At 36.2% G+C, this 12,907-nt stretch overlaps 1 protein-coding gene across 4 annotated transcripts in view; it reads left to right on the top strand.

Moving 5' to 3' along the window:
* The window catches only part of DMD (dystrophin), a 1,176,878-nt gene that overhangs the window by 848,471 nt on the left and 315,500 nt on the right, over positions 1-12,907 (top strand). For all 4 annotated transcript variants that reach the window (XM_063343608.1, XM_063343591.1, XM_063343600.1 and 1 more), the window contains one exon: positions 9,672-9,789. In XM_063343608.1, the coding sequence (XP_063199678.1) occupies positions 9,672-9,789 (118 nt within the window). The remainder of the gene's footprint in view (positions 1-9,671; positions 9,790-12,907) is intronic.

The raw sequence follows: 12,907 nt of genomic DNA, 5'->3' as shown, positions 1-12,907 counted from the left end.
TAGCTTCTTACATTGTGAAGGGCAAATTATACATTCTGAGTGTTAAATATGGTATTTTCAAAAGACTGGTGTCTCTGTGACGCTATCGAGACAAGATGGTATTTTTAATTTACTAACTCCTGCTGGCAATCGAGAACTTGAGATTTCCCCTTTGAAATTAGTTAAAAAGGTAAGTCTAGCCTAGTCTAAACTTTTAATAATCCATTTTTACAGTACAACACTGTTTTATCTTCATAATCTCCACAGTCCTTTAAATGAAATATTTTTCCTGGACTTGCAACAATATCCACATTATATACATTTCCTTCCTTCACTGTTAATGAAATATGAACAACATCAGATCTTTTCAAGTTTCTACCTTGTGTGTTATTGTTGGCCTTAAATAAATAGCTACTGAAATATGGAGGAATAAAAGCTAGAAGTAAAACAAAGAAACCAACGCAACAAAAATGAAAGGCAGAAGTATAGCTGTAGGAGTAAAACCCTTCTGAATACACCAGAAAGGTTTAGGTACCAAAACCAGGCTTGTTACTTTGTATGGTTCTCATCTTTCAGAATGACAATGAGATATGAATAAAGATAAGGGTCCAAGTTACTAGATTTGGGCTAAAGATACTCCAGAGTTATTCCAACATATCTTATCAGACATGGTAAACATGAAATGCCTCCCCCCATCCCCGATCTAAATAATATTAAATTCACTGTAAGAAACAATTGATATAACAGCTTTTGTATTCTGATTCAAAAGTAAGTTGAAACAAACCAGGTGAAATCCTCTTTATTCATTTTACCTTATTCTTGAGAAAAATATCTAGTGTTGTAAGTCACTAAAGAAAAACTTACCTGGCAAGTGATGCTGTGGCAATCCGTTTTATTCTTCTAAATTGTTATTCACTTGCTATTACTAGAGAAAACTTCCAGTAAAAGTAATCAAAGATTTCCAGAGGCTCTAGCAGAAACTGAGGAAGTCATTCTGTGTTTTTTTCAGAGCATAAAATTGATTCAGGCTAATCTCTTCCCTATAAAATTGGATAATTCGGGGAGCATCTTTAGTCAAGCTGTTAGCTTTCGTTCTCCATGAAAATGTGTTAGTTATTTTCTTAAATTTTAAATAAGGAAAGCTAAAAATACCTGCTTATTTTGCTTATATTCATAATATAACATGTCTATTCAATACTGTTTTATGCAAAGTAAACATATCTTCTGTATAAAATGTGGCAAGGTAAAGAACCTATAACTTTGCTTTTGAAGTGCATTGAGAGTGCATTTTTCGCTGGATCAGTCTCAGATAAAAGTTCATTACCACCACCATCTGAAAAAACACTAAAGAAAAAGCTAAAGCTGGAGCTTTGAGAAACAGAACAGCTGTCCTCAGTTTTTTTTGGTAATACACATTTGTAAGTGCAGTGGAAAAATCCTTAATCTGAAAACATTAGTTATATAGGAGAAATAAAATAGTAAATTTTGCAAATTCACATTCTACAAATGGCAACTATGTGCTGAGAGGCTTTGGTTCTGCTGACTAATATAGAAACTGGGGAAGCTCTGTAGCTCCTAACACTAGTTCCCATCCATTAAGTTATTTAGCATGATTGCCTGAAAGGACATAAGATACCTTGGAATAGTTCTGCTTGATTCTTTAGATGCTCGTACTTTATTGCAAACAAAGTAGTATTGAACAGCCACATTGTATGGGGGCAAAAGGCTGTAATTTCCTATGCAGTTCATGTATACCCAGATTTACTCTTAGAGTGGTAATCCTCTTTCAGTTGAGTTCTTACATGTGATTTATCAACCATGTTCTTCTAGTTGAATGGATCTCATTTTAGCCAAGCACCCCAGTCTTTAAATGTTGTTGCAGTTGCTACAGATACGTCTTTAGCTTTATTCCTTTTTTTTTCTGGCAATGGCTATAATACAGTGAATTCCTTTTATCTGAGAATGATTCATTCCCAAACCATGTTAAGCTGTAATTTTTTCCTAGTCTTCTCTCCATCTTCTTTCCAGCCTGTCCACTGGACGGACTCCAGTGCAGTCAATCAAGACATCTCAGTTAGAATGAGCAAGCTGCTGATGGTTTGAACCTCTGCCTGGATAGGCTCCATATGTGCAAAACAGCACAGACAGTATGCTTCCTATGTGGTGTCCCTCTGTTCGGTGCTTGTTTTCCCATAGATGGTGTCCGAGATAGTTGCCAGTGTTCATCAGTTTTGAACATGTTACTATGCATTATTGTAAAAATTAGACAGTCTGTCAAAAAAATAGTCTTATCTGGGGATCTTGTTTAGCACATAGTAGCTAAGCTCCCCAAACTACTTAGCATTCCTGAAGCCTCTGCATTTTTGTTTACCAATTATCCATGAAAAGTTGCTAATTCAACCACTTTTGCCACAGTCCTTCCTCACTCCGTGTATTGTAGTGTAAGGTGTCATAGTAGCTGTTATGAACAAGTCACATTCATTTTTCAGATGCTTATTTTTAGTATAGCATTCTTGCAACTCCTTGGACTATGTGGACAACTTGCATCCTTTCTGTATCTTAAACACGTCTTTTCTGGGATAACAGCACAAAGGGGAGGCGTACTGAGTTACAGGTTAGCTCGGCAAAAACATGCCATTGCAAATGCCACTAAACCCACGGACAAACTTTTCAAAGATTTTGGAAATCTTTGTCCCTCTTTATATATAATTTTTCTTCTGAAAAGGAGTGGGTTCAGGATGTCCAAGTTTAGTTCTCTTGTCTCATTGAGCTCCTTTGGTTACTTCCTTCATCTTGAGTTGGTATAATCTGATTTCCTTGTGACAGATTTTTTTTTTTCCTCTCTCTTTTTTGTCATTAACAACAAGTGATGGTATGAAAGTTTTAAATGAGTGTGAAATGTCTATAGCATTATTAGTTCATACCAAGTATCCAAATTTAGTCTTATTTAATGTCACATCTGGGTAGCTGCCTCTAACGTGCATTAATTGGAGATCCCTGCTTCCACCTTTTTATTTCTAAGCGTAGGGCACATCCCACCTTGCTGGACCTGCTTCAAATCATATTACCTTTGTCTTGCAACCTGTGCCTATGCTACCTTTTTCCTAGTGTTGGTACACAATTTGGTGGTCTGTGAGGATGGTAAAAAACATCTCAGTGGGCCTTGGCTGACTTTAAGCCTCTCAAGAAGTCTCATTCTTGTACCTTACTTGTGACTCTGACCCATGCTGCATGTACTTTTCCTTGCCGACTGCCCCATTTGTGGATGAATAGAAGGGTATCTGCCTCTTCCAGTTCTGGAGCAGTATAGTTGATTTCTTTGTGAACTCAGATTTTTAAGCTTTTTTTCTCTTCTACAGTTCAGTCACCTTTCCTTAAAGATCTTGCAATACCTGTTCCCGCTTTTCTTTTCTATAACAAATTGGGAGCGGGGGAGGAAGAGAGAAGGTGAGAGTTATCCCAGCTCCAGCCATCACCATCACCTTACGTTGCTGGGCCAAGCATGGAGATTCAAATTAAGTACTTCCCATTTTGTTTGCTTGGTTTGATTAGTGTACATCAACAGCATGTTGCGGTTTTTGCTGTCATAACTTCCTAGCATCAGCCAGAATTCATAGGTTGTAAAGGAAGAGTCCTCAGACATTTACAATGCCACCAACATAATTTCTTGAGCGTCAGTCACAAAAAGCATACAAAAAGTTGTATGATGCTTTTTCATGCGTCTGGTGAGACACCTGATACGCTGTCACTGATGGCTTTCCCACAGCGTCACTGATGGAGTTAATATATTCACTAAGACAGTGGTGAGAGCTACTTAGGCAGTTCTTGAGTGGACCCTAAGCGGGCATAAAAATACATGCTTAGGAAAACTTAAGCTACATAAATCACTCAGGCAAAATCAAATCATAGTGTCCAGTTTGTTAATGTTCTGATTTCACTAGCACGTACTAATCAGCTAGCAACACTGCTAAACAGTAACTCTAAATTTATTATTTTCCTAAAATTAGACATGCTTTGGAGAGAGAGCCAAAACAAAAGTTGTTTAAAAAAAAAACCACTCCAGTGCATTGTATTACTTTCATTATTTCATAATTTTATGTTTAAATGTAGAAAGTATGTAAATGTTCATTTTCTGTTATATTCCCTTCCTGCTTAGTGACAAGAAAACAAATTCAAATTGTGCTTGGGAGGAATAACTTAACAAAGCCAATTTTATTATGCAGATGAATTGTAGGTGTTGCATATCTGCAATCTGAAATTGTTAGCAAGCTTTCTCCTAAAGCTTTTTCTCTTTCTAGGTGTGTACGTAACACATTATATTTAGAGAACCAACCAGCTTTAAGAAACTCAGTTGTTTTAGTTGAAAGTTATCATGGCTATTCATTTTGCTCAGGAAGTAATTGCTTCATTTTTTGTTTAAATTTAAGGTTGAGAGTCTACAGTTTTTCAAAAGATGAGTAAATCATTTCCTCAAAAATTGTTTAATGGAATTATGCTTTTCTAAGAATATCATGGTGAGGTTGGAGAGTGAATAGGTTCATAAGAAGAAAATTATATCTTCCTTCTCTCTTACATTCCCATATAAATCGTTCAGTTGTGGTCCACTGTGGTCCGTTTCATTAACCAACGTTGCGGGTGGGCCAAACTATCCCAAAGAGCTGGGAAGTTTTAGTCTTCAGCCATGGGTTGTTTATGAAAAAATGGCACTTCCAGTTTGCTCTTAATATGGAATATCTGCGCTAAATCTTCTTTTTGACCAAACATCATGTTTTGGATCACTCACTGTTAGCTTTCTTATCTAGTTAAAAAAACAAAAAAAGAAAGTATAAAATAGATAGCAAGCTATATTCGACTGGTAGCATGTAAATACACAGAAAAATTGTGAAGACATGGTAGTCATTACCACTACAGAGGATTTTCATTACACACTAAAAAGGAATTGTGGGACCTACTTTATCCAATAATCTCAATAATCTTTTTTTTTTTTTTTATGGCATTTTAACTTCATTGTTTTCTGAGACATCATTCAACTTAAGAATGTAAAATGGTTACAAAGCAAACCCAGAGCTTTTTTAGAGAGGCATGCAGACTGAGCCATGATCATATATAGTGCTGCAGAACAGCAACCTTAACTCTCATTTATATGTTCGAAGTTCAGCAGTGGGAGATGAACAGTCCTGGATTTGGTGTGAGAAAAGTTGCTTCTGATATTAAAGAGCAAAACCCCATAATCAGCACTATTAAATAATTAGTTGAATGTTTAAGACTTGCCACCGTCCTAGAATTCAGATATTCCAGTTTAATAATGCTTGCCATAAAGTCAGGAAAAAAATTTAAAGATCCTATCTTTTATATAAACTACTCCACACATGGCTAAAGGGACAAGGATGCAGGCTGTGGCATGCTGTGCATTATAAAGCTAGAGAATATTTTAATTCTCAGTCTCAAACCTTGCAGTTCCACCAAGAATTTGTCACACTTCACCTGTTTCAGTTTTTCAGTTTATTTTTTAGCAAATTTTATACAAGTTATTTCAGTTGCTGACTTAAACAATTTGTTCCATATCTCAACCCTCATTTTGTGTAAAGAAATCATAAAAGTTAGGAACCTGAAAATTGGATTTTTCTTTTGAGCAGCTGCTGTCCACAAATGTGGAAAGATTGTTAAAAGTGAATAGCATCACTTTCTAGCAAAATGTAGGCAGGTTTGATGACTGAATCTCATATTTCCATTACTGTGCTGTCACCAAGCATTATTATGTTGGCACTCATAGATATGTGGAAAAAAAAGAAAAGCTCTTTCGGGGTTTAAAGATGTATTTGTACAACCATGGATGTTAATGGTCCTTCTTCATTGTTGAATTACATTTACTATTAAACACAAATTTCTTGCTTAAAATGTGGTCTATAATGTTTTTCAGAATACGTTATCGTACTTTTACAGAGCACTAGGTAAATGAGAGTAAAGGGAAATTATATACACAGGAACACAAGTGTTTGTTTAAATAAACAAATACATTTAATGTAGCTGACTCCTAAGTCTTTGTATCTGCCCTTTTGGTGACCTGATGGGGACAAGACAGATTTCTGTTTAATTTATTTTGAAAATCCTTTATTTCTGTATTATCCATTTTTACATATCACATTTGTTTCAGTGTGCTGACATTCCGAATCAGAGGCATCTGGTCTGTTGCATCTGCCGTGCCTCCACCAGGGTGCCACTATTAATGAGTTTTTCTTCCCGTGGCTGTTGTAACAACATCTAATAGATTCCACCTAGTTTTCTGTTGAGGATCCAGTTTTATAACATTAAATATTTGGCTGAATTTGTAGAAGTTTTAAAAAGTATCTCCATATATTAATTGCTTCTGATTTTGGTTTGCGGTTTGGTGGGTTTTTTTATTTTGTTTTTTTTGTTTGTTTGTTTGTGTTTGTTTGTGTTTGTTTGGTTTAGATCATTTCAGATAATACTTTAAAGCTATTAATTTTTTTTTTTCCAAAATCATATTTAGCAGTCTTTTAGTTTTTATTTATCAAAGCACTTCTCTTCCTAGCGTAATTATTTTTGGTTTTGTTACCCACAAAATCAATTTGTATGATTAGTTTGTCCAGTCACAGAACATTTTTCTGGATTTGATAATACTTTAAGTGGAGCACAAGTGTCGCTGTTTACTTTCGTGCTGCGGGATCACAGGAAGGCTCAGGGATGATGCGTTTTAGTAGTTACTTTCATACAAGTTTCCATCAGAGTTTGTATGTGTATCTGCAAAGTAAGCTCCATGTGGAACGTGTATTTACTAAGTCTTTAAGATTGTACTAATTGGTAAAATTGTACCAATAAATGTAACAATTTTAAAACAATATTAATTACTAAAATTTTACTGAATAAAATAGAACATTGTTAGGGTAAGGCTCTCAGACACTTTGTATTTAATCATAGAAAAAAATTAGTTTGAAGAATGTTGTTTTTTACTTGTTCTGAGTGGTTACCTTTCTAAGACTAAGAAAAAAAGCATCAGTTCCATAACTATATATTATTGTCTCCTGACAGGTCCAAGAATCTTCAGATCTTTTCATAGTATAAGGGTTTCAAGATGTCCTTCTTGACCTTTCAAAAATACACATTAGTACATGTAGTAGAAAGTAATTTTATTCACGTTAAATGGCAGAGGAAAGGATGTCCTCACAGTCCATAGAGGGACAAGATTGTTGTGTCCCTGCGGGGAACAGCAGAGCTAGCAAGACTCACTTTAAAGAGGCATTGCTATTTTTCCTGAGTGTCTGGTTCAGGAATTGCAAGATGGGTCTTGTGGGTAAATCATTCTGTAAGCACTTAAGCATACGTCAGTTCCATTCACTCATTTTGGTACTGAGCAAATCCTTACTGAGCAGTCCTTACCTATTGCTTTGTTTCTTACTAAATGCCATGTAGCTGAAACTTTCTTCTGTGGTACAAACATAGCATTTAATGTCTGGTTGGAGACTCAGGCTGGATCAGATAAATCATTCTCCTGCTCAGTATATCAAATATATGAATTATATTTAGGAAACTTTAGGGAACATTTTAGCGTCATTGTTGGCGTAAGACCTTAGAATCACTTAATTTGCTTTTCCTCTTCTAAACAATTTCTAGGTAGGGGAAGAAGAGAGAAGGGGAAATATTACTTTGGAGACCACACAATTATCTGAGCATGTTGTATGTGTTTTAATGTTCATTCTGCACAGTCCATTTTGGCAACATGTATAATGCAGATGTTGTTAGGCTGCAATGGGACTGCTTTTTCTATTGTAAAATTCATGTCACTCATTAACTTGTCTTCCTAGAAAATGGAGTTTTGAAGGCACATAGATATCTAGAGGTAGTAACTGCATCAGTAGATTTTATTTCTTTTTCTTGAGTGCTTTCACTAAGGAGAGACTCCTAATGAGAAATTTGTTCTTTGCTTAATTATGCAAGCTGCTGCTTTAACTGCGTGTCTCTGTATGCAATCCAATCAGTATACAAGTGAAAAAATACCATCCAAACTTTTGGGTATGAGTTTAGAAAGCCAGTTATAATAGCTTTTCACAGTTCTTCTGATACAGAAGTTAAAGGCAGGGATTTTACAGGGTGTAGCTAGATGTTTATCTTGAAAATTACCTTTTTTTCTGAAGAGTTTGTAACGGAACAGAAATGAAACTCTGTGGAGCTTTTTAGCTTGCTTTTGATGATACATGCTGTAGTTACTGCAAGTGGTGGTATTATCATGCTGTTTTGTTAATCTCATTGAACAGAAAATGATATTAGGCCTTTACCTCTCACCTTCAATTTGGTGAAATTATGTAATTCTAATCTCAGGTTGGAGGGCCAAATTTAAGATCAGACTCCGCAGGCCTTTTCCATCTAGTACAGACAGTGAATAACTGCTTGTTGAAATAACGCATGATTATTTAGGATAAAAGTGTTTTAAGGGGGAGGGGGCGGGAAGACTTTTAAGGCAATAAAATACTCAAGAGACATAGTAAACATTCACATAGTGAACAGACAGGTGAACTTGCTAACAGATTATCTAACCGCTGTCCTCATAAAAAGCCTGAAAAGTAAAAAACCTCCTGTGACCTTTATTGTCAGCTTGATAGCTGATACACCATACCTACTAGCTACCCCACAGCATACTGGTTTGTTTTGGTGACTCAAAATTGTGGTCATTTGTTCATAATTTGGTAATAAATATTGCTATTTCCAACTCTTAAGACTGGGAAATCTAGCAAGCATCTTTTCTGGAAGCTACGCAATAGGGACTTGAAGTTGCTAGATTTGGTCGATGTCTTTTAAGCACATTCGTGGATGCTTCTTATCTGGGAAACCATTGAACCGATTCCTTGTTTGCTCTTCCCTAATCCTTCAAAATAAATTAAACTAATATATGCAGAAATCTTATATGCCTTACTTTCCTTCAGTTCTCGTTTTCATTATATCTAAAGCTATTGTATTTTCGTTTTTATTACCTCCTAAAGACCAGAAGTCATAATTTTGAATCCCATCTTTTTCCCTGTGAGAAACTGTAGATCGACTTCTTATTTTCTAGTCAAATTGCTGGGAATTATGTATCTGCTTGACTAACATATAAATCATTGTGAGCATTAATTACTTTTCTGCTAGTTAAGGTGTCCGGACAGAAAAAGCACCATTAAGAGTCTTACATTGGCTTTAAACCAATAGACAGTAATTAAACAGTGGTAAAATATTAAGAAACAAATATTATTAATGAGACTTCATGAGTTACTAGGAAAATCCTGCCTAATCTGGTAAGAATGTAAACTCATGTATGTTTTTTTAAAAAATACACTGTAAAATCTGAGAGAATATAGAAGAATATTTATAGAAGAATATTATCCTTCTATAGCTTTATAGAGGAAAATAGCTTACCCTTGCATAAGTTGATGGGTTAAAAAATGAAGAATGATTGTAATTTTATATCTAGTTTTATAAGTTCTTTTAAAATTATTATTACAAGTTATACTTGGTATTTTTATGTTAAGAATAACAAGAATATTTGGACCAAATATAGACCAAATTCTTTGTGTTATTTGAAACAGCAAACAATCTTTCTGCTTTAAATCAAGCTGGCACAAAAAAAAAAGTCCCTATACGTGGTCTTCTCAGCAGCTCTACGTGCTCTTTTCTTTATTTTTGTATTTGTGTGCAACTAGGCAATACTACAGGATCTGGAGCAAAGACGTCCCCAACTGGATGAACTAATAACTGCAGCACAAAATCTAAAAAACAAGACGAGCAATCAAGAGGCCAGAACAATAATCACTGACCGCAGTAAGTGCTGATTCTGCTATCATATGATATTTCAGCGTATATGGAAAATGTTGTAATGCCTGATAAGCATAGCATTTTTTCAGACACTTTATGTCTTTGCCATGAGAAGGAGAGTTCCATGAGGAGACAGCTCTTACACAGATTTTCCAAATTGCATATAGAAGAAATGTAAGTGAAAGTCAGTGATCATATATTTCAAATTTTTCACCTTAATTTCATATTGCTTGTCTTCATAGTGGATGGACATTGTACAAAATATAGAATGTGATAACTAGATATAAAGAAATACATTTATTCTTAAGCAAGAAGGAAAAAGAAAGAATTCACAGAGTATAGCCGTAGGCTTGTAAGAAGCTTTCAATTCCATCCCCTGTAGTACAGCCGCAGCCTCTTCTTTCATCTCCCCTCAGTTGACGCACAAGTCTGATGATGCTTTGTATTAGTCTGTATTAATTCTTCCGTTCTGGTTTCCCTCTCCAGAATTAACCAACTAGCTATATCTAAGGTGGAAAAATTAGTAAATTAACTTTTAGAATAAGTCTATAGAAGAGGTAGTCTTGTCACCCTCGAATACTTGCATGTCCTTATGCCCTTCACTATAGGATGAAACACACTGTCAAGATCATGCTATAGAAGGAGCCCTCTGTGGTGGACTGTTATATATGTTCAGTTATTATTTTAAGTACTCAGGACTAAACACTACAAAAAACAAATTTCTTAATGGTCCTAGAGGTCCCCTGTGGACCTTAGAGAAAACCCAGGCCAAAAGCATTGCATGTGAACACAGCCAATTCACTTTAGGTGGATGCAAACTGTTCTGTACATCTTGGCCTGGAGACCAGGGATTGCTCCCTGAAACTGACAACTGTAAAGGTCATCATAGGTTAAAGTTCTCTATCCCTATATATTAAAAAAAAAAATAAATATATATATATATATATACACACATATTATCTCTTTCTTTTTATTCTGTCAGGTAAATACTTTCCATAATATGTCAAAATGACATTGCATGTTTGGACTGCATTGTTGTTAGTAGCTCATACAGATACTATTGAGACTATATCCTATGTGAAATAACGTTGTTTAACTGCTGTTCACTTACTGACCTTGAAACATATTACTGAGAGAGAGAGAGAAGCTGTATTTGGTTTATTTGAAGATTGAGAAGATATGGATAGCGCTTATGTATTACATAAGAATCTGTTTGACATGCAAATTAATTTTAGAATCACATATTCAGTTGAATTCAGATAAAGTGTGTACATTAACTTTACAGTGCTTACTCAAAGCCAACGTATATAGTACTCCTATCAGTATTTTCTAGTATGTTTTGATTTTTAATTCTGAGACAAGTCTTCTGAAGACAAGAATTGTAGACTTTAAATGAAATACAAGCATAATTCCTATATTCTCTCATGTGAATTGCATGCATGACTAGACTTTGTTTCGTTGGAAAACTGCACTTCACTTTAAGTGAAATTGCCTTCTAAGATATATTAAATGCTTCTTTCTCATACAGCAAAAAAAGGAAAGCAAGCTATCAGACTTAAATTCTGAATGAGTATGTGGTAACACAACGATATTACAACCTGCATCTGTGGCTAGCGGTGTGAATATATTTTACATGATTATTTCTTAGTTTTTGTCTATAAGAATTCCCAAAATGATTAGCTGGTTTTGAACTTCAAGTATACAAGACTCATTTTTGCTGTGATTTAGCAATTAATTTTCTGTGATGAAACTGTCAGTATCCTTGACCTCAAAAGTGCAGCTTACGATGCACTAGATAGAGGTCATGTCCCTTTATGTTCTTTCAAGTACATCTTGCTGTAGTATAGCATCTTCCAAGATCATCCGGTTGTTGCTAATGAAATAATTTTGAAGTAAACCAAATTTTAATTGTCAGAAATATACGTGGTCTGCATTTCTGCAGTGGAGGGAGATAAAGCATGATCAGGGCCATTTTTGATCCAGTCTTCTGAGGCAGCAAACTAGATTCATGAAGGTCTTTTCATGCTTACTTAGTCTATATTGGTACAATTATAGGTAGTACTGAACACTATACAAGACGTATTTTTTAGTTTTGACTTTTAAGGAGATCATGATATTTCCAGGGGAAAAAAAATGCTAGGACTTCACAACGTGACACATAAGATTTTTCCAAATATATGCCAAATGTGGCATACTGTCACCTAAAATACTTTAAAAGAACAATAGTAATTTTTATAATTTTAATTGCATGATTTTGAAGCCCCTGTGTGTTGTATGGAGACTGCTCTGTTTGGTTTGAATTAGGCCTGCTAAATACCTGTATAGACAGGATCCATTTGCTCTTGTTGTGGCTACCGTGGGGGCAGTTCAGCCTTCCCACCGCTTCACCATGCTGTGCTGTCCTGAACATAGGGAAATTGTCCTTTTCCCCAGCACAGCTGGGGTGCTCTCTGGCCGCGTGCTCTCTGGCAGCTCCTCTGAAGCCTGCTGTGCTGTACAGTGCTCCCACCTAGTGCAGTTGTTTTGCCTTGCAGTCCAGCACATACTGAGCCCAGCCTACTGCACCTGGGGTGTTGTCCCCAAGTCCATCCCCAGGAATCTTGCTGGCAGCCAGAGCTGAACCCTGGACCATACAACACGCTCCACTTGCTGAGGCCTGTGCATTTCCCACAGCCCTGGAGAGCATCCCCTCTGTTATACTTGGGCCTTGCATCAGAGTCCTGCTGCAAGTCCTCCCTGACTACCTCACACGCAGACTGTTTCCCATTTCCTGTGGTTTTTTCCCTCTTCATGAATACAAATAGGTTACCATGGTTATGTCTTAGCAGTTATTAGTATTCATTCAAATCTGTCCAGTTTCATGACCTGAAACTGGACCTGAAACATGACCGTGCTCACAGACCTGAGCATCAGCACTGTGCCATTCCTTCTCCTCTGTAGCAGCTGTGTACCACTCTCACATGCAGCTTTCTGTAATGTCACAATATCAGGTGCCAAGTGCATTGGATCCCGTCATGAAGGAAAGGGAGCGCAGGGCTGCACTGCGCTGGTCTGTCACGTAAGAGCTGATAGACACAACTATATCTAGTGCGGTACCTCCTTCTGGGCTGAAGCACAGGATCTC

The sequence above is a fragment of the Chroicocephalus ridibundus genome, chromosome 1 (assembly GCF_963924245.1).
Source record: "Chroicocephalus ridibundus chromosome 1, bChrRid1.1, whole genome shotgun sequence".
Taxonomy (NCBI): domain Eukaryota; kingdom Metazoa; phylum Chordata; class Aves; order Charadriiformes; family Laridae; genus Chroicocephalus; species Chroicocephalus ridibundus.
The sequence above is the reverse complement of the archived record's forward strand: the minus strand, read 5'-3'. Positions and strand labels throughout refer to the sequence as shown.